This window comes from Gorilla gorilla, chromosome 12 (genome assembly GCF_029281585.2).
Source record: "Gorilla gorilla gorilla isolate KB3781 chromosome 12, NHGRI_mGorGor1-v2.1_pri, whole genome shotgun sequence".
Taxonomy (NCBI): domain Eukaryota; kingdom Metazoa; phylum Chordata; class Mammalia; order Primates; family Hominidae; genus Gorilla; species Gorilla gorilla.
Window position 1 is genome coordinate 71,538,301 of NC_073236.2, and position 23,548 is coordinate 71,561,848.

General features: G+C 35.1%; 1 protein-coding gene across 3 annotated transcripts in view; it reads left to right on the forward strand.

The window, feature by feature from the left end:
• The window catches only part of PPP3R1 (protein phosphatase 3 regulatory subunit B, alpha), a 74,587-nt gene that overhangs the window by 42,972 nt on the left and 8,067 nt on the right, over window positions 1-23,548 (forward strand). For all 3 annotated transcript variants that reach the window (XM_063695840.1, XM_031008003.3, XM_055378897.2), the window contains 2 exons: window positions 21,674-21,850; window positions 23,049-23,108. In XM_063695840.1, the coding sequence (XP_063551910.1) occupies window positions 21,674-21,850; window positions 23,049-23,108 (237 nt within the window). The remainder of the gene's footprint in view (window positions 1-21,673; window positions 21,851-23,048; window positions 23,109-23,548) is intronic.

Sequence of the window (23,548 nt, forward strand, 5' to 3'; positions counted from 1 at the left end):
TCAGCCTCTGAAAGTAGTGGGATGACAGGCATGAGCTACTGTACCTGGCCTTTATTTTTTTTTAATAGCAGTTGACCTAAACCCAAATTACTTATTTATTAATTTATCTGCTATTTTGTAACTTCCACAGTTTTTTAAACTTAAAAAAAAAATGGTGATACCTATGACCAGTTATCCATAATCTTTCCATCCCAATCACTATTTACATTTTATTTTGCTATTTCCTCCCAGATTTTTTAATGATTTTTTTTAAATTAAAAAAAAAAAATTTTTTTTTAGAGTCTTGCTTTGTCACCCAGGCTGGAGAGCAGTGGTATGATCTCGGCTCACTGCAGCCTCCACCTCCCAGGTTCAAGCAATTTTGTGTCTCAGCCTCCCAAGAAGCTGGGATTACAAGTGAGCGCCACCACACCTGGCTAATTTTGTATTTTTAGTAGAAACATGTTGATCAGGCTGGTCTTGAACTCCTGGCCTCAAACAGTCCACCTGCCTTGGCCTCCCAGAGTGCTGGGATTACAGGCATGAGCCACTGTACCCAGCCTTTTTGTAAATTTTTAATATAATTAGGATCATATGAGGGCATGTATGTTTCTATTTTAAAACATGAAATAAAATGTTACATCTAGAACAGTGTTAGAATTGACCAAAACTAGACCTAATTACTACCCTGTAGACCAGGAATATTGGTAAACTGCTGCTTACCAGCAGTTTTTATTAATAAAACATAGCCATTGGAACATAGCCATGCCCATTTTTCTGTTTTCTGTGCTGCAGTGGCAGAGTTGAGTAATTGCAACAGAGACCATATGGTCAACAGAGCCTAAAATATTTACCACCTGGCCTTTTAGAAAAAAGCTTACTGAACCCTCTTGTAGACTATAGTGGGCTTCTGGACTTGAGAACTATTATTTGAGTCATTACTGCACAGTTAACTTATCTACAGAATATGGTCTAGGCAGAAGTTACAGACTGGTGCTTTGGGTGTTATGTAGATCTATAATACTTGTCTCTGGTAAAGTCAGTGAGTCAGGCGTTTTTTGAGACAACAGTTTTGCTCTTGTTGCCCAGGCTGGAGTGCAATGGCGTGGTCTCGGCTCACTGCAACCTCCACCTCCTGGGTTTAAGCAGTTCTCCTCTCTCAGCCTCCCAAGTAGCTGGGATTACAGGCACCCACCACCACGCCTGGCTAATTTTTGTGTTTTTAGTAGAGATGAGGTTTCACCATGTTGGCAAGGCTTGTCTCGAACTCCTGATCCCAGGCGAGCCGCCTGCCTCGGCCTCCTAAAGTGCTGGCATTGCAGGTGTGAGCCACTGCGCCCTGCAATGAGTCTGTTTTATAGTTTCTCTAGAATTGAAAGAATTCCACTCAAAATTGAGCTTCTGTTTACCATTTAGTTTGAGCATGTGACATGAATTATTCCTCCACTTGATAGTGGAAAGAAAGAGGTGCAGAGGTCTGTAATTAGGCTTTTGGCTGCATTAGAGTTGGGATTGGTTGTTGCTAGCATAAACTCCAATGGGGATGAGGTACTAGGACATTAATTTTTTATTTCTCAGTCAAGGAACAGAAGTCTTGAGGGAACCATAGTTCCCAGATTCTTTTCTGCTGCTCATTCTTTAAATCTGGGACTGAGGGCCAGAGAAAAATGTCCTAGGGCAAAAGGCAGATGGATGTTCCTTACGTACATCTGGGATGGCAAAAGTCATGGTTTTTTATTTGTGTGGTAAGCATTTGAAATAGATTTCATACACTGTTAAAGCTGTCCTTTTCAGTTAATCCTCAGAACTTAGTAGTAAGTCTTTCTTATCACTTTAATCTATACTTTGATTAAACTGTTGAGCCTTGTCACTAAAGATCTATACTTGTCATTGTTCAGCCAGCTGTGAATCTATCTAAATTATATTGTCTGTTATATAGTTCTTTTTTCCTGCTTGGTTCACTAGAATCTTATATGCTTTTTTTTTATCATATTTTCCTTACAATTTGGATCAATTTCCCAAAAATGACCTTCTCCACATTAAAACTGCCACTTTTTTTGTTCACCCACACATTGTAGTAATTTTTTTTTGCTTTTTTTTTTTCCCAAAACCTCTTTACTATTGGAAGAGCTTAGTTTTATCTGTGAATAGTACTTTCATATTATAAGATTGTTGAAATCAGTCCTTGACACACTTCACTATTTATACTTCCCTATTTAGGTTAATTCCTGTCATGCCTTCGCATCCCTTCCATACCTAGCTCAAGCCAGTGTTCTCTGTTTGGCCTTATTTAATTGCCCCAGCCACAGTGTCCTCTCAGCTTTTCTTCTTTCAGTGTAAAGTTGTGCTACTTTTTAAAAAAGTTTAACAGGACTCTAAATTATATGCTGTAACATACTGTATTCTTTCCTGTGCCACACAGATAATTAAGCACCTACCAAGTACTTATGGATTAGCCACTGGGAAAAAGGGAAATCCATAGATTATTACAGTATGAGTAAACTATTATGAGAAATAAAAACACAGGTTCCAAGGAGGAAAAATTACCTTTGGTTAAGGAAATTAAGAAAAGCCTCCTGGAAGGGGTGACATTTGAAAGCTGTGTAGGATTAGAATGTGGATTAATTCTTTGACCTGTGTAGTTATTTCTCTCAGTCTCCTTATATGTTATCCACATCATCAGCATTCTACCCAAACTTGCCTGCCTTACCTGGTTTTAATAAATGATTTTGCTCCTAATGCTTGAGAAAACTAGGGACTGAGAAAACTTGGGGATGATTTAAGTGTTGGCCTCCCGCCTCACGTCTGCCTGCCACAAGAGAAACTTGTCTGATCTCACATTTAATCTTAACCTCCTTTCCTTCAGTATCAGGCCTCCCTTTTTCATGGTTAGCCCTTCCCCTGTGCTTTTGATCTTGTGCTATCTCATCTCTAGGATCTTACTTTGTTAAGTTTCTCTTTATTTTCCCATATGTTTTCAGCTTCTTCCTCTCTTCAGTTTATAAACACAGTCGACTTCTCTGATTTTGATCCTGCATGTACCTGGAAGTTTCTCTCTGTTCTTTCACGTATTTGAACCTCTTAAGAGCCGCCGGGCGTGGTGGCTCACGCCTGTAATCCCAGCACTTTGGGAGGCCGAGGCGGGCGTATCACCTGAGGTCCGGAGTTCAAGACCAGCCTGACCAACATGGAGAAACCCCGTCTCTACTAAAAATACAAAATTAGCTGAGTGTGGTGGTGCATCCCTAAATCCCAGCTACTCGGGTGGCTGAGGCAGGAGAATGGCTTGAACCCAGGAGGTGGAGGTTGCTGTGAGCCGAGATCGTGCCATTGCACTCCAGCCTGGGCAACAAGAGCGAAACTCCCTCTCAAAAAAAAAAAAAAAAGAAGAGCCTACACAATCACCTTTATTTCCTTATTTCTGCTAATTTCTTGGCCTACTGCAGTCTGGCTTTCGGCTGCTATAACTCCACTGACACTGCTATCAAGGTCATCTTCATTTTATCAACACATTGTCTAATTGCCACATCTGGATTGATTTAAAAAATCTACAAAATCACTTGTGACCTTTGGGGAAATTTGAACACTGATTATTTGATACCGAATAATTAATTTTTAGGTGTGATAATGTTACGATGTGTTAAAGAGTTTTTATCTTTTAGAGATAATACTGTTTAGGCTAGGTGCAGTGGCTCACCCCTGTAATCCCAGCACTTTGGGAGGCCGAGGTGGGTGGATCACCTGAGTTCGAGACCAGCCTGACCGACATGGTGAAACCCCATCTCTACTAAAAATGTAAGAAGTTAGCAGGGCATGGTGGTGCATGCCTGTAAACCCAGCTACTTGGGAGGCTGAGGCAGGAGAATTGCTTGAACCCAGGAGGCGGAGGTGGCAGTGAGCTGAGATTGCACCATTGCACTGCAGCCTGGGCAACAAGTGAAACGCCGTTTCAAAAAAAAAAAAAAAAGATAATACTGATTAGTTACAAGGAAATGATATGTCTGGGATTTGCTCTAAAATAACTGAGGTGGGATATAGATAACATTTTTCTTATGTTTAATGGTTGAAACTGGATGATGAGCATATAGAGTTCATTATACTCTTTTTTCAACCTTTGTGTGTGTTTGAAATTTTCTATTATTGAAAAGTTGGGGCTTTTTAAATAAAATGGAAAAGGGGAGAAGGAAGTAACCAAGAATAAAATCAATAAGAAATAATTATTTAATTACAATTCAGAATGGCATGCAGACTGTAAACTTTAATAATAAGTGGCTGTTTAAACTAATTTTCACCAGTAAAAGAATTGGGACTTTGACAGTGGAAGCATAATGCCTGGCATAAAGCAGATGCTGAGTAAATATTGGTTGACTGAATCAGCTAGCAAGAGCTCAGAGCTGGATTACATAGACAACTCATTGGATAATTTTAAAGGCTGTATACCTTTGGGAAAACCTGGTAGTTACTAGTCACCCCATTTGTTTTCATAAATAATAACAATCCATAATGGTATGGTGCTTACCATGTCCCAGGAACTATTCTAAGCACTTTACATACGTTGATTCTTTTAATCCTCATATTAACCTCAGGAGAGGGGCACAATTACTTTCCCCATTGTACAGATGAGGAAATAGAAGCAAAGAGACTTTAAATAACTGGCTTAAGTCACACAGCAGGTGAAGTAACAAAGCCATGATTTGATCTTAGGCCATCATGTTTAATAGTCAATATTTTTAATCATAGTATTATATAGTCTGTCTTCAGTAAATCTTAACAAAATTAATGTTATAATTGTCTACATGAATAATTCTAGGCAAGACTAGATTTGTCTAAGACATAGGTATTCTGATGTATATATATATCAGAATTATATATATATTGTGTGTGTGTGTGTATATATATATATGTGTATGTCATTCAATTCAGCGTTGGATTTTTATTGAATTTATTCTAGGCCATTGTGACTTTATTTCTGTCTGTTGGCTAACCTCTCTGGAATAGGAAATGTATACTCTGTTGAGGTGATTTGCTCAAAGTGGAAGCCTTAGTTCTAACTTGGCATGATAACTGTGGAAAAGTGACTGAGTGCAAGATATTACTTTAGATAATTTAAGCAGAAGACTAGATTGGGGCACAATTGAAAGTAAGAGTGGAAAATCAGATTCAGCTAATTGTTGATAAAGCCAGTGTAATTCTGAATGGTTTAGATAAAATTAGTAAACACAAGGGCTGTTTTGTAGACTAAATGTAGGTGAAAGATTAAATCTTTTATCTAAAAAGATTTCTCATCTCTCTTTTGTTATAAGGTCCCCTAAGAAGAGCTTGGCAGACTCTGAAGGAACCTCTCCTTTTGCATAATGAACTGCCAGTAGAAACCTTTCTAGCCGTTAGAACGCTGTTTCTGTTTTTAGTAAACAGTTTCACATTCAAGCAGTTTTGTTTCTGGTTTGAGTATTTACAGGTGATGTGAAAGTTTAAGGATAATAACTTTGCTGTTAATGTCTGCTCTTAATCACATTCGTCTCAGGGAGGTTTGCTGTTTTGAAAACAGTGTTTTCAGAGAAAAAGGTTATCTGTAGTTAATTTGATTTCCTGTTTCATTTCAGCATTTTTTTTTTTTTTGAGACAGAGTTTCTTTCTTGTTGCCCAGGCTGGAGTGCAATGGCGTGATCTCGGCACACTGCAACCTCTGCCTCCTGGGTTCAAGCGATTCTCCTGCCTCAGCCTCCCGAGTAGCTGGGATTACAAGCGTGTGCCACCACACCTGGTTAATTTTGTATTTGTATTAGAGACAAGGTTTCACCATGTTGGTCAGACTGGTCTTGAACTCCTGACCTCAGGTGATCCACCAGCCTTGGCCTCCCAAAGTGGTGGGATTACAGGTGTGAGCCACTGTGCCTGGCCCTAAAATGCCATTTATTGTTAAAACATTGTATGCCATTAATTTCGAAATTGACTTGTGCAGTTGTTGCTTTACATTAACATCTTCATAAATTTATTATACAGTTAATGTTTCTTAGACAATTTACCAGCTGTCATTTATCATTTACTTGGTAATTTAGTGATCTGAATTCTGATTTATTTCACCTAGTCACTGAGAATTACTTATGCTTTGCCTGCTCTCAGTAAAGCATTAGAATTAAGTAATGATGAGAAGAACAAAGGATTTTCTTAAGTATAGTACATGAACTTAAATACTTTGGGTTACCTTGTTTTAGTGTTACAGACGATTTTTAATAATCCCTGGATTCAAATTAGCCGGGCGTGGTGGTGGGTGCCTGTAGTTCCAGCTACTTGGGAGGCTGAGGCAGGAGAATGGCGTGAACCTGGGAGGCGAAGCTTGCAGTGAGCTGAGATCATGCCACAGCACTCCAGCCTGGGCGACAGAGCGAGACTCCGTCTCAAAAAAAAAAAAAAAAAAATTCCCTGAACTCTCTAGTATATATTAAATATTTCAAGTTTTTAAACAAGTAGTCTCAAGTAAAGGACTGGCCGGGCACAGTGGCTCACACCTGTAATCCCAGCACTTTGGGAGACCGAGGCGAGTGGATCACCTGAGGTCGGGAGTTTGTGACCAGCCTGGCCAACATGGTGAAACCTCGTCTCTACTAAAAATAGAAAAATTAGCCGGGCATGGTTGTGGGTGCCCGTAATCCCAGCTACTTGGAAGGCTGAGACAGGAGAATCACTTGAACCCAGGAGGCAGAGGTTGCAATGAGCCGAGTCTGTGCCATTGCACTCCAGCGTGGGAGACAGAGCGAGACTCCATCTCAAAAAAAAAAAAAAAAAAAACAGAAAGAAAAAAGAAAAGGAAAGGACTAGCTTTATTTGCTTTATCCACACTGTCAAATTTTGGTATTGTGGCAGCACTAAGAAATTTGTAGTTTCGGTAATGAGGTTCATGACGTATAGTAATCTGGTTATCTAGCACAAATTTGAGTAATTTGAAGAAGTCAGTTACTTTAGCTAGTGAAAAAGTCTAGCTATCTGCGTAACAAAAATAAAACTTCTTGAATCTTTCTCAGAATGTTAGAGCAAAAGATAAAAGATATGGAAAAATGTGCAAGGAAAGAATGATTTGGAGAACACAGAGTGATAGTGTCTGACTGAAAGAAATTTCGGGAGCTGTATTAGATAAAATAGAAGGGGAAATAATCAGTGAAATAAAAGGAGAAATTTCTCTTTCTTGAAAAATTGAATGTTTTGTTTAAAAGCATTCTGATTGCCAAGATTAGATAAAAGAACATCTATGTTTAGTTTCAACTTGTTTTGTAATTTTAAAATTTCAAGAGTAAAAAAACCCTAAAAGCCTCCAGACATAGAAGTTGTTACCTAAAAAGAATAGGAGTCCGCTGGCATTGGACTTCTTCACAGCAGCAGTAGTTGGTAGAAGGCAGTGGAGTAATACATTCAAAGTTTGGAGTTTCTAATCCAGAATTTGATAACAGCCAAATGATCACTCAAATGTAAGAACAAAAAAAGACATTTTCAGAAATTTAAGGACTTGGGAAGGTTAACTTAAACGAGTTCTTGAATATGTACCTAGCAAAATGAAATAGAAGTTCAAGAAAGAGGATGAAATGAGACCCCAGAAACGGAATTCCTAACTAACACACCAGTGAAAATCTCAGGATAACAACTATGCCATAGGCCTAGAAAGCAGTTGGTTCAAATTAGAACGAAATGGCAGAGTTGTCTGTGAAGAATGTCTTCAAGAAGAAAGTAAAAGCCGTTATATGAATTATGTGGTGGAATTTTTTAATGTTAAGATAAAAGTCAACGAGAGAAAAAAAAGAAACTGGGGGATGCAGTATGACATTCTTGGCAGTAAACCACATTAAGCTTTGGAGGAGCCATACGTGTAAGTAAGTCTTGAATAATGGAGGCTGAAAGTAAAAGAAGACTCTTAAATATGCATTCTTTTGTGGAAATATAATTTTTTTTAAAGGAAAATAGGGTGGGGAGTGGAGTGTGGTACAAAGCTAAAGAAAGGTGCAGCTAACATTCAAATGCAACATCACATAGGAACAGTAGATAAAATAAGAGGAAGATCTGGAAAATGTGATGTAATGGGATGGGATTGGACTTAATATATAGAACAAAGAAATGCTTTAGGAGCCAGATCTTTTGAATATAGGATGTATCATTGAACTAAGCAATATACATTTTAGTTTAAAAAAATAAACAGTATATCTTTAAGCAGGGTTATTAATAACAGAATACTTGAAGGTATATTTGTATGATATTATGAATACATGCTTTTCATTAACTTACTGCCTGTATTGATTTGAACCATAATGTGGATAAACCAAAAGGAGAAAAACAATAATACACAGGCCTTCAGTAGGAAAAACGGTAATATACATGTTGAGAGAAGGGTTAGAAAGGACGTCTTAGTAAAACATGGTCTGATTTTTATCAACCTAGAGTGGGAAGACTCTTATTCTCTTTTCTCCACATTTAGCCCAGAAATGCAGGTTGGGGGAATAGAAATGATGCCTAAGGCTCCTTGCTGACTCTTCAGATGGAACTAACATAGGAAAAGAAATTAGATCAGAAAGTATTTCAGGAAATCCCAGTCACCTCACTTTGTCATCAAGCTTTATAACATCGAGCAGCTTACCTCACTCCTTGGGTTTGTTTCCTCATCTTGAGTTTGTCATCTTCAAGGTTTCTTGTGACTGCTTACGTTACATGGCTTTTCTATGCTAGATTTTCTCGTGAAGCTCACTGAGCACTGAAAATAATTCTAAGAATGTATTTTTAGGATTGTTATAAGTGTTCAGCTTGTTTTGTGACATCTTTGGACACCATTCATTGGGTGAATGAGTTCTAGTGTGTTGGTCATTTTTAGTCATTTTTTTTATATAAGGAGGAAGTCAGTGGTATGTGGTATTTATATTTTGAAGGAGCAATCTAGAAAACAAAACACAATCACAGTATCAGTAATGAAAGCACTGAAATCATTGCAGATCCTTACAGATGTTAAAAGGATAACAAAAGAATGTTAGAAGCAATTTTATGCCAATAAGTTCCATACCTTAGATGAAATGGACAAATTCCTTGCAAAACAAGTTACTAAAACTGACAATGAGAGGAAATAGTAAATCTTAATAGCCTTTTATTAGTTAATAAAATTGAATTCATATTTCAAAATCTTTCTACAAAGAAAATAGTAAGGTCAAACGGCTTTACTGGTAAATTCTATCAAATTTAATGAAAAGAAAGAAAGAAACTCAGTCTTATCTAGACTCTTAGAAAATAGAAGCTAGCATTACCTTGATGGTAATACCAAAGACATAATAAAATCAATATGGAATATAAACCAACATTGTTTGAGAATATATGTGCAAAAAATCATTTAGTATTTGCAAGTCAAATTCAGTGGTGTGTAAAAAGGATGATAAAACACAACCAAGGGGATTTTTATACCAGGAATGCGATTTTAACATTCAAAAATTAATGTAATTTACTATTTTGACAAAAGAGAAAAAAAACCATGATCTCAGTAATTACAGCAAAGTGTTTGGCAAAATGTAATATCTATTCATGATATTAGCGAATTAGGAATAGAAGGGAACTTCCTCAGCCTGATATTGGGCATCTACTAAAAAACCTTTACTTTGTTCATACTCATATCTCATGATGAAAGGCTGAATGGTTTCCGCCTAATATTGGGGAAGAAAGCAAGATTTTCCACTCTTGACCACTTCTAATCAACGTTGTATTTGAAGTCCTAGTCACAACATGATCAAGAAAAAGAAAAAGAAAAAGACATTGAGATTGGAAAGGAAGGAGTAAAAATTTTTTTATTCCCAGATGACATGGTTTTATATATATAGCAAATGTTAAGTTACGAGGACTGATGTGAATTTGGCAAGATTGTAGGATACAAGGATAATATACCCAAACAGTGTAATTTCTATATAATAGTAAAGAACAATTAAAAATGAAATGGGGCTGGGAGCGGTGGCTCACGCCTGTAATCCTAGCACTTTGGGAGACTGAGGTGGGCAGATCACGAGGTCAGGAGATGAAGAGCATCCTGGCCAACATGGTGAAATCCCATCTCTACTAAAAATACAAAAATTAGCTGGGCATGGTGGCACATGCCTGTAATCTCAGCTACTCGGGAGGCTGAGGCAGGAGAATGGTGTGAACCCAGGAGGCGGAGGTGGCAGTGAGCCAAGATCGTGCCACTGCACTCCAGCCTGGGTGACAGAGCAAAACTCCATCTTAAAAAAAAAAAAAAAAACAAATAAAGATGAAATGGACAAGTACCATGCATAATAGAGTAAAATTGTAAAATACTCAGGTATAAGTTTAACCAGATATGTGTAAAATCTGTACTCCAAATTACAGAAAATTATTGGAACTTAAAAAGACCTACACAAATGAAGATACATACTGCATTCATAGATTAGAAGACTTGTTACAAAGATGTCAGTTCTACTCAGACTTATCTATAGCTTCTTCAAGACCTTCCCAATCAAATTCTTAACAAGATTTTTAAAAATTTACCAAACTGATGGTTAATTCCATGTGGAAATGCACGGGTCTTAGAAGAGTCAGCGTTTTTAAACAGAACAAAGTAAAAGGACAGCTCCTTGATTTAAAGATTTACCATAAAACATCACTGTGTTACTGGCATAAGGTAGACTAAAATCAATGAAACAGAATAGAGGGTCCAGACTCATTCATTCATATATGTATACGCATATATATGTATATACATATATGTACATGTACATGTACATATATGTATATATGTATGCACATATATATGTATGTATGTATACACATATATATGTATGCACATATATATGTATGTATGTATACACATATATATGTATGCACATATATATGTATGCATGTATACACATATATGTATGCACATATCTATGTATGTATACACATATCTATGTATGTATGTATACACATATCTATGTATACACATGTATGTATACACATATGTATGTATACACATATCTATGTATACATACGTATGTATACACATATCTATGTATACATACGTATGTATACACATATCTATGTATACATACGTATGTATACACATATCTATGTATACATACGTATGTATACACATATCTATGTATACATACGTATGTATACACATATCTATGTATACATACGTATGTATACACATATCTATGTATACATACGTATGTATACACATATCTATGTATACATACGTATGTATACACATATCTATGTATACATACGTATGTATACACATATCTATGTATACATACGTATGTATACACATATCTATGTATACATACGTATGTATACACATATCTATGTATACATACGTATGTATACACATATCTATGTATACATACGTATGTATACACATATCTATGTATACATACGTATGTATACACATATCTATGTATACATACGTATGTATACACATATCTATGTATACATACGTATGTATACACATATCTATGTATACATACGTATGTATACACATATCTATGTATACATACGTATGTATACACATATCTATGTATACATACGTATGTATACACATATCTATGTATACATACGTATGTATACACATATCTATGTATACATACGTATGTATACACATATCTATGTATACATACGTATGTATACACATATCTATGTATACACATATGTATGTATACACATATGTATGTATACACATATGTATGTATACATATCTATGTATGTATACACATATATGTAAAATATATATTATACACATAATATGTATATTTTACATATATATGTATTAAATATGTAAACATGTAATACATATATATTTACATATATGTATTTTTATACATATATATTTACATTTTATACATATATATTTACATATATATGTATTACATATATATTTACATATATATGTAATACATATATATTTACATATATATGTATTACATATATATTTACATATATATGTATTACATATATATTTACATATATATGTATTACATATATATTTACATATGTATTATATATGTATTACATATATATTTACATATGTATTATATATGTATTACATATATATTTACATATGTATTGCATATGTATTACATATATATTGCATATATATTGCATATGTATTGCATATATATTGCATATGTATTGCATATATATTGCATATATATGTACATATATATTGCATATATATGTACATATATATTGCATATATATGTACATATATATTGCATATATATGTACATATATATTGCATATATATGTACATATATGTATTACATATACGTATGTTTACATATATATGCTTTTTTTTTTTTTTTTTTTTGCCAAAGGTGCCGTTGTAAAGGGAGCCTTTTCAACAAAACAGCTATATTTCTGTATGGAATAAAAAGTCATCTATCTATCTATCTATATCATATATTTAAAAGGCGTATAACGTAGATCATAGATTTAAACATAAAACAATGGAACATCTAGAAGAAAACAGGAGAAAATCTTCATGATCAAGGATGGGTAAAGACTTTTAGTACACACAAAACAGGAATCATAAAGGGAAAAAATTCTATTTCATTAATATTGAAAGGTTTTGGTTTTAAAAAGACACCTATGAAAAGGCAAGCTCACAGACTGGGAGAAAATACTATTAGAAAATACCTAACAAAGGACTTGGATCAGTATATAGAGAATTTCACAAATCTTTTAGATAACGCTTTTTTTTTAAAAGCACAATTCACTAATAAAAATATATGAAAAAATAGGCAATACCACATGTTAGCAAGGATGTGGAGCTACTGAAATAATCATATATTGCTGATGGGAGAGTAAAATGGTACATTACTTTGGAAAACTGACAGTTTCTGAAAACTTAACCCTGTGACCCAGCAGTTCCAGGAAAACATTTGTTTACAGAAATACACATTAATATTTATAGTAGCTTTACAGGAATGTCTATCGACAGATGAATGCATAAACAAATTGTGGTATATCCATATAATGGACTATACTGCTCTGCAGTATAAAGGAACAAACTGACACATGCAACAACATGGATTAGTGTCAAAAAGTTGGTGAGTAAAAGAAGATAGACGCGAGTACCTACTGTATGATCCTGTAGACATGAAATTCTAGATAGAATTTAGTTATAGAAAGAACAGTGGTTGCCTAGGGTGGTAAGAAAAGGGTGATTGACTGCAAAAGGGCTCAAGGGAGTGTTTAGGGGTCATGGAATGTTCTTTTATCTTGATTGTAGTGATGCTTCCATAGGTATATGCATTTGTCAAAACCTATAGAACCATATACTTAATAATGCATCATTTGAAGGTAGTTATTTCTCAAAGTTGGCTTAAATTATTTTAGCATTTTTAGGCCAGGCGTTGTGCCTCACACCTGTAATTCCAGCACTTTGGGAGGCCAAGGTGGGCAGATCACCTGAGGTCAGAAGTTCAAGACCAGACTGGCCAACATGGTGAAATTCCGTCTCTACCAAAAATACAAAAATCAGCAGGGCGTGGTGGCGCACGCCTGTAATCGCAGCTACCCCGGAGGCTGAGGCACAAGAATTGCTTGAACCCAGGAGGCAGAGGTTACAGTGAGCTGAGATCACACCACTGCACTCCTGCCTGAGTGTCAGAGTGAGTCTCCATTAAAAAAAAAAATAGCATTTTTATTAAAATTTGATACTTCTTTTGTTGGTGGTGATACCGAGTTTTTGCATATTTGACAATTGCATGATAATCTTTAAAGTATGTAAGAAATCTAGGAGCTCCAAAAAGACTCATTACTTTTTGCAGTCTAAGATTATATTTCTCGAATGTAGACCTTTTAAGTGGATGAGTTTTTCATGTATTTAAGAAAAGGTACAACACATACATGTATGACTGTGTTCATGTTTATTTCATAATATACTATTTCAAGTCTGTCATAATACTGATAGGGTGCTCTCTTTGCTTTGTTCATTTGGTAGTCAAACTGTGCAGAATATAAATATTAAACTTCTACTTGGTACACAACAAGATCATTATAAAACTGGAGAATTTTTTTGGAGCTTTTTGAAGGTTTTATCTGCTGCGCCCCCTGGTGGATTTTACTTCTCATTGGGGTCTCATGAAAATACAGCCCTTTACCTTCGTAGGAGGTGTCTTTATAAAAAACTGTAAAGCTTTTCAGTTAATCTTTATGTTGAAAAACTTCTCAGTAACTTCTGTTGATAACACTGTGAGGTTTTTTTTTTTGTGATCTTCATAGGAGTTATTCAGTACAAGCTTTTCCATAGATAATTTTGCCATGTCTGATGGCTTTTTTCCAAAATACCTCTAAGATAGAGATTCCGGGATCCTGTATTGGAGTAGTAGTTTCTAATGGTTCTCATCCTATAATATGGTTCCAAATTTCTTGCTGTACAAAAGAGATTGGAGAATCGTGTCTTAGAAATAGTACGTATAGTTGGGATAAGCCTTGAACATCTTATGGTGCCAGAAATTAAGGAAGTACTAAAAAAAAAAAAAAAAAAGAGGTTGTTGAAAGGCCGCATGGGAGCCAACCTGAAGATCTAATAAAGACCAAAGCTGGAACAATTTGACTAACAAAATAATGATAGTATTGGATTTTAATTCATGTACTAAAATACTCATGAGTCCATGCTGATGTAAGTATTTTAATAAATAAACGGTGGAGAAGGCACTGGTTTTGGTTTTGTATTTTTTTACAGGAGCATCCCAATTAATGTAGAAAGAAAGATGGGAAAAGAAATTTATTATTAGGCAAATACCGCGGTAATAAATGTGGCAGACAGGACCTGCTGATGGATGCCAAAATTAGGTCAGAGTTTGAGGAGAAAAGAGTATTTGCATAGTCTCAAAGTATTCCCTACCCCCTCTCCTCCCAGGATATTTTTTTAACTGCAAAGGAAAAGATAGTAGATTTATAGTGGAGAAATCTGGCAGCCACCACCTTGGCCAAGTGATCAAAGTTAACATCACTAGTAATAAGACATATTGATGTCATGAGCCCCTTGATACAGTGTACTGGAGGACACAATATCATTTCTGTGGTATTCTTACCCCAAATGCCTAAATGCATTCTAATCATGAGAAAACAGGAAGCTCAAACTGAGGGAAGTTTTACAAAATACTGGATCAAAAGTTTCAAGGTCATGAAAGACAATCAAGAGTTGTCACAAATTGGAGCCAAGACTCAGGAGAAATTACAAAAAAGTTACAAAGATAATAGAGTTCTTGAATACCCCTCAGCCAAGTGGGGATGTTAACATCTCACAGAATTATAGTACAGTTATCAACATCAAGAAATTAACATTGGCTAAAGAATATTAAACCACATACATGAGTGAAAAAAATGGTTAAACTTGGAGAGTGTTCTTTTTCTTTTCCAGGATTCTCTCCTGGATCCCACATTACATATAGTTGTTTCTTTCAAAATATTATTGTTAGAATTTAGAGATACTTGCTTTGTTTTAAATCAGTTGGTGTATTAATAGGTAATAAGTTATTTATAAAGTAGCTATTAAAAGAATTTCCTGATGAAGCAATAGTCTTGTTGCTTTTTTCTACTACACAATTATTGGGAATTTGCTAAAATTTGAGGAAAGTTTTGTTTTTCTACCATTCTGTTTATTTCGTTTTCTCTTCATTCTGAAAAATTTTAGCATCACCTAAAACAGTTCACACTTCTTTAAGTTGTCTTTACTTTTAATCCCAACAGTTGAATAGCAGCTTGGTGTGTATGTATTAATAGCAATGCTTTCAGAACCAGAAGACTGTGGTCTCTTCCTTACTATTTTGAAATTTCTTGTATTCTTTTTTTCTAAATGAGAGAAATATATAAGGGAGATGATTTATGTTTCATCATCTGAAAGTGTGATGAATGAATATATAGCCTTCTATTTCTATTAATATTATATTGCTGCAGTATTAATATGTCCAGTTGAAAATACTAAAATTTAGTGTAGCAACATGAGCTCTCTAAAAGCAAGTTCTTAATACTTTTATGTAGTAACATTAACAAGATTCTTGAAGTCACTTTTTAAAATGAGTTACCATCTGAATTTTACATTTATCCGTGAGAACCGTCAGAGTGCAATTGATCGAGGTTAAGTCTCAACAGTCTGTTTTCTGTATAAACAATCTACCAATTCCTTATTAGTAACTTTTTATGTTTTATAAACTCTGACTAAAATATCTAAGTTTTTGCCACCTTGCTTAAATTTTAGATAACAGTATATGACTTGAAGATTATTTTAATATTTTGTCTAATATAATGTCAATTGAATATGTAGGCATTTTCAACTGTTAAGGCATTCCTCCCAAAGTTGTCCTTCCAAAAAGTAGAAAAATAACATGAGTTTCAACCTGGCAAAACATATGAAAAAGAGTATCTCTGAGTCACAAGATGAGTCAAGAGGGTGAGGTTTGTTTTTCCTTGTCCGTCTCTTTTAAGGGAATATGATCCTAAGCAGTAGGAAAAAAATATATTTAATGAAAATTGGCACCAAAAGTTAGAATTTGTTCTTCAGTATTTAACTGGTACTAAGTGCAGATCTTCTATAAATATACTGAAACTAAATTTAATGGTGCTAACAAGATGGGTTTGATCTGCTTTAGAGATCTGTTCCTAATTTGTAGGTGATTGCTAATGCTGATATTTCAAGAATTAAAACTCTGTTTCATACTCTTAATATCCTACTGCAGCACAGCAACACTGCTGGCAAGTGGAAGTGCTTAAATAACTGCCCCTCAGGTGCCAGTAATGACCAAGTAAATCATTTTGTTTGATACCTAAAATAACTATTTTTACCATTTGTTCTTGAAAGCTGACTTTCGTAGATCTTGGCTTTAAAATTTTTTCCTGGCTTTGCTTTCCAAGCTGGCCATTTAAAAATATTCTGGATATTTAGGTATGGATTCCTCTAGTTGCTCAGCCTCGACTAGATTGTAAATACTGAGTATTTATTCCATCTTACTCATCATCGCAATCCTAGCTGAAGGGAGGGGAGGGAGATGAGGAAATAAGTGAGTGGTTGGAGAAAAGATAACTGCCTCCATACACGCTGCACTGGCTTCTTAGCTCAAGATCAGTTTTAGCTACATGGGGTATGTGGGAATGATGATGAATGGAAAGATTAGATAGAGCTTGTTCCCTCCTAGTCATATTAAAGGGGCTTTTTATGAAGTCGTTTATTGTCAAGGTAAAATGTGATCACTGGCACATTGCTTTGCCTTTGAGGAAAGTTTTGACTACTCATCCAGAGCAGATATCAACTACTTTATAATGTTTCACAAGATATTAAAACAAGTAAATAAAATTTAACGACTCCTTCTAAGGGCCTTTGCCAGGGAGTGAGATAATGATACAACTATAAGATAAATCATTAGTAACCCCTTTCTTTTATCAGAGAAAAATTGATAGGTGTCTCATAAATGGAGAATTCAGGCAAGGACATTCCAGCAGGAGGTTTATAAGGAAATGGAGGTATAAAATCTATACTTTAGCAGAGATGTGCCAAGAGCATTGTAGCCAAAGAAAAGGAAATGGGGAAAGAGATAAGATGGAAATTTAAATTTGAGGCTAAGTATTGTCAAGGACTTTAGACTTTTTGTATTAGAAAGCCACTAGAAAATGTAAAGCACAGGAGCTAGCCATTTGGCTGAATTTGCCTTTTAGAAAGATTACGGTTGGCAATGTAAAGAAGATGGATTGAACCACATATATTTGTTTGATTTATGATTATGATTTTCAAGTATTCTTAAATATTTTTTATTCATTTAAGACTGAAATGCTATCTTCTTGATTGAAGGAGTTTTCTGAGTAGCTAAAACAATCCTTTAAGTGCCTAAATTTCAGTTTCTTGATAAACAACTTTCTAAACTATAATTAATGTCCCCACTTCAATAAATAGACTCTAATAAATAGTTTGCATAAATATTATGATACTACATTTCTGCTTTTCCTCTTCCCATTAATCATACAGCCTAGAAGAAATGATCCTGATTTGTCCACTTAAAGTTTGTGGAGACATTATCTTTTCTTATCTACTCATAATAGATCACCTTTGTGATCTATTATGTTTAAATTCCCTGTCACCTTTCCTAGTCTATGGTTGTAAACTAAGGCAAAACTCAAGATTGGAAGAAGAAAATAATTAACTAATCCTTGGTATGTGTGTAAAAAATTAAGGCAAGCGTGGAGAGGGTAGCTCTTCAGCAAAATCTATGAACTTTGAGACACTGTTCTGAATGGTTTGCTGATTGGTACCTGGTTAGCTAGTAGTTTTAAATACTGATGGAATTTTAATCAATAAGTTTTACATTTGAAATACTTATTATTACTCACTTAAAACAATATTAAAACCATAATTAAGCACCTGTTATATGTGATGCTCAGAGCACCAATGAAAAAGTCATGGACTCTGCCCTGAGGTGGAGTAGACATATAAATAAATAAGCGAAAAGCATTTGTAGGACTTTCATTATATTTTTTCTCTTTCAAGAGTAAGGGTGTATTATTTTGTAGATAGAAAGTGGGGAAATAAGGTTTATTTGAACAGTTTGCAGTTATGTCACATATTCCATTAAAGAAGGAATACTCTTTAATAGAGGGATAAAATGCTTGTGTAGTTGATGTGCTTATGAAGTGCTTATATGAAGTTTTTTATCAGATTATTTGTATACGTTAATGTGCTACATAATAATTTTTGGTCAGTGGCTGACCACATATACACAGTGGTTCCGTAAGATTATAATGGAGCTGAAAATACATGTACAGTCATGTGTCACTTAACAATGAGTTGCATTGAGTAATGCATCATTAGTGTAGCCTAAGTGTACAGAGTTTATAAAGTCTACAATAATGTCCTAGGCCCTTACATTAACTCACCAGTCACTCACTGACTCACCCAGAGCAGCTTCCTGTCCCACAAGCTCCTTTCATGGTAAGTGCCCTATACAGGTGTACTATTTAAGTAAAATTTTCATACTATACTTTTACTGTACCTTTTGAATGTTTAGATATGTTCAGATACACAGATATTTAGCATTGTGTTACAGTTGCCTACAGTATTCAGTACAGTAAGATGCTGTACAGATTTTGTAGCCTAGGAGCAATAGGCTGGACCATATAGCCTAGGTGTGTAGTAGGCTGTACCACATAGGTTTGTGTAAGTACACTCTGATGTTCATACAATGACGAAATCTAATGATGTGTTTCTCAGTGTAACCCCATCGTTAAGTGACGCATGACTGACTGTATGTGTATTTTGGTGTTTGCAGCAGTATTTAGATAAATTTTTCATCACAGCATTTCTGATACATGTATTCTAGAAAACCTCACATGCCATGAAATCACATCTGGGAAAAATATGGATAGAGTAGACCATTCAAATTATGCAGCTTTGTTTGTAACAGAGTATTAACATAAACAGTAATGATCTTAAAAATGCAAGTACAAATTAACTGTACAAATGAAACACCATAGCCCATCACTTATGAGCCTTAAACGGGGACTTGTGCTTCTTTTAAGGTATGGTACAGGTTGAAGTTATTTGCTTTAGTAGAAACTACTTTTCTAAAATTCAGTAGTGAGCCAATGTATGGCTACCTTTATTAATAGTTTTGGGGGTGAGGGGGAGCATAAAAACAGAAGAAATTGTCTTCACAACTTCATCTGTGTCCTTAGTTTTCACCAGACAACATAACAATGTTAGAAAGACTTGAGGTTCTTAAAGCCCCTAAACTTGTTTTCTCTAAAGGAAGGCACCTCTTCACTGTTGTTTTCTTAAGGTCTTCATATATTGAGGGTTTTTTTTTTTTTTTTGGTTTTTTTTTTTGAGATGGAGTTTCTCTCTTGTTGCCCAGGCTAGAGTGCAATGGCGCGCTCAGCTCACTGCAACCTCCGCCTCCCAGGTTCAGGCGCTTCTCCTGCCTCAGCCTCCCAAGTATCTGGGATTACAGGCGCCCTGCCATCACTCCCGGCTAATTTTTGTATTTTTAGTGGAGACGAGGTTTCACCACATTGGCCAGGCTGGTCTGAAACTCCTGACCTCAGGTGATCCACCCGCCTTGGCCTCCTGAAGTGCTAGGATTACAGGCGTGAGCCACTGCGCCCGGCCCTTTTTTTTTTTTTTTAGAGAAACTTGCCCTGATCCTTTACTGTGAAAAATCCCTGTGAACCAATGAAATTTCCATGATTACTGACAATACTACTCTCCTTCCTCTTTACGAATTACGTGTGAACTAATTCATATTAGAACACCATCTTGTAGCTGTAGTTTTTACTTTGATAGTATATAGTTCTATTTTAATATAATTTATATTTAAAATATATGCTTTAATTTTTAAGTTCTTACCGTGAGGATGCCATATATTTAAGCTGTCAAAACAGCTTGTATTTGTACTCTTTTCTAGTGTTGTGGGCCATAATACATATATACTCATGGGCAGTATAACATTTGCCTTCTTAATTTTCTTTTTAAAAGTTGTTGTATTTAATTTATTTTTATTTTTAATTTTTTGAGATGGAGTCTCACTCTGTCACTCAGGCTGGAAAGCAGTGGCGTGATCTCAGCTTACTGCAACCTCCGCCTCCTGGGTTCAAGCGATTCTCCTGCTTCAGCCTCCTGAGTATCTGGGATTAGAGGTGCGTGCCACCATGCCCGGCTTATTTTTGTATTTTTAGTAGAAGTGGGGTTTTACCATGTTGGTCAGGCTGGTCTGTAACTCCTGACCTCTAGTAATCTGCCCACATTGGCCTCCCAAAGTGCTGGGATTACAAGCATGAGCCATTGCGCCTGGCCCGTTGTATTTAATTAAAAAAATATATTTGTAATTATTTCTATAAAGTCATGATCAAAATTACTTATGTGTATTAGTCAGATATTTTAAAGGAATGAAAATGATGTAATTTAGAAGAAAATAGCTTAAACCTGTTGTTTCGAGAATTTATATAAGAGACCTGACACTGAATTTTTATGGAGTACTTACAAACTAATGTAAACATTTCTTTTTAGTTATTCTTTCTCTTTTAAAGTGTTGACAAGTGAATTTTGTTAGCTATTTGGTTGTTAAGTAAAAACTGGCTTATTTGCTCAAACTTGCAAAGTATCTCTGGAAGAATATTTAGGAAACTGGCAACGTTGCTTTCAGAGAAAGGAAATGGATATCTCGGGGTGGGAAGGGAGGGAAACTTTGAATTTTGAATACCCTTTGAATTTTTGAATCATGAACTATTAGAAATAAAGTAAATTAAAATTTAACGAGAAAAATGAAAATGAAAGTACTTCGGTTTACAGAACAGAGGTTGATTGAACCTGTCTGATAGAACCTCCGTGATCAGCTTAGCATTGTCAGTCCTGAAATAATCTTTTGTGACCTCCATGATCAGCTTAGCATTATCAGGCCTGGAATATCTTGAGACTCAGCATACAGCGGGTGTATGTAATGGCAGGTGCAAACAAACAGAAAGGTAACCAAATACAAGTATTTATGCTGTACTTACTCTATTAGAATAAATTAGTTAACATTATAATATATACCTCTTTTTATCAAATTGGAAATTAAACTATTGGATAACTGTTGGATTTTTTTCCCCCCTATAACTATTACAAAATTTTTCAAAATCTTGCTACTGCCAATTAGAAAGGATTTGGGAACATTTTAAAAAAATTATTGCTACCTTTTTTGTTTGCTTTTAGTTGATGCGGATGAAATTAAAAGGCTAGGAAAGAGATTTAAGAAGCTTGATTTGGACAATTCTGGTTCTTTGAGTGTGGAAGAGTTCATGTCTCTGCCTGAGTTACAACAGAATCCTTTAGTACAGCGAGTAATAGATATATTCGACACAGATGGGAATGGAGAAGTAGACTTTAAAGGTAAGAAAGTAGTTATTTTTTATAATCACAAGTTAGATAACCTATTTGTATTCTTACAGCTCTGTGTAAAAAAAAAAAAAAAGTGTTTATATTCCTTGTGACCTTACAATAATAGATTATGTTAAAACCTCAGCGTCTGTGGCATATACACCTTAATGAACTAGGACATTTTACTTTGTGGTTGATAAATGATTAAGTCATTCTTTAGGATAATCTACCAAAAAGCAGGGGAGACTCAGTATTTCCTTTCTTTTTAGAAAATTAATCTCACTTTAGGGCAATACTGTACATTATATACATTAGAAGCTGCAATTCCTTTTTTTTTATTTTTTATTTTTTTGAGATGGAGTCTCGCTCTTTTGCCCAGGCTGGAATGCGGTGGTATAATCTCGGCTCACTGCAGCCTCCGCCTCCTGAGTTCAAGCAATTCTCCTGTCTCAGCCTCTTGAGTAGCTGGGATTACAGGCGTGTGCCACCACACCTGGCTAATTTTTGTATTTTTAGTAAAAACGAGATTTCACCATGTTGGCCAGGCTGTGGTCTCGAACTCCTGACCTCAAGTGATCCACGTGCCTCAACCACCCAAAATGCTGGGATTACAGGCATGAGCCACCGCGCCAAGCCAGTTTTTTTTTTGTTTGTTTTAACAAGTAAATAAACATTTCACAAGGGATTTGTCAATAGATTTTATTTTAGTTTGGAGAACAGAATTATAAGTGGAGGGATATAAAACTGATTATGATTTAGTGCTTATCAGGCAGTGAAGAAAAATGATCATTTGTCATGAAACTTCTAACAGCATATTTGATTCACAATTTTGAAACAGAAGTCTAAAGTTTTTTGTGTGTGTCAGAACAATTTATAGTGGGTTTTTTTTTAAAGCCCCTTGTTACAGTCATATTCTAAGAGGAAAGAGTTAAACAACTTAAATAATATGTTTTGAGTGTTCTTTTATCTTGCACTTAACAAATGTTTGTTCAAATTGATTGACCTTAGAGAACTCCAAGTTCAAATAAAAAAATACAGAGAGACCTTGTTTGTTGAGGTTTCAAATTTGGCAATTTTATTTTTAAACGTTGCTAGTAGTACTTCTGTTTTGCAGCAAGGAAATATCCTTTTGTGGGTATGTAAGGTAAATATGTTTTTTGTGTAAAAAATTGGAAGTTCTGATTTGTGAACATTTTTAACTCTTATTCAGAATTCATTGAGGGCGTCTCTCAGTTCAGTGTCAAAGGAGATAAGGAGCAGAAGTTGAGGTGTAAGTATTTTTCTTCACTGACTTCATTCTCTTATACTACCATCATTTCATACTGTATTATAGAATGCTTTTTAAAATAATGAAGAAGATGTCTTTTATCCCAGATCCTTAGACATAACTGAAATTTTACATTCTGGTGAAAATCCTTTTAGGACATTTGCAACTACTATATTTGAATAATGTGTCATTGCTGCTTTTAGTTGGATAGAAGGAAAACAGTTTCTTTCTGCTGAAAACAGCCATGTAAACTACATATGTAATTTAGAGAAGAGATTTTTTTAGTGAAAGTGGGAAGAAATGTTCTAAAGAACCGGAGAGGTTGGAGTTGTTACTATATCCAGTTTTATCTGTGTGGAAACTGAAGCTTAGCAGGGATAGTTAACCTACTCTAAGCTCCACTAAATCTGCTCAGGCAGTCTCAAAAGCCCATACTTTTAACC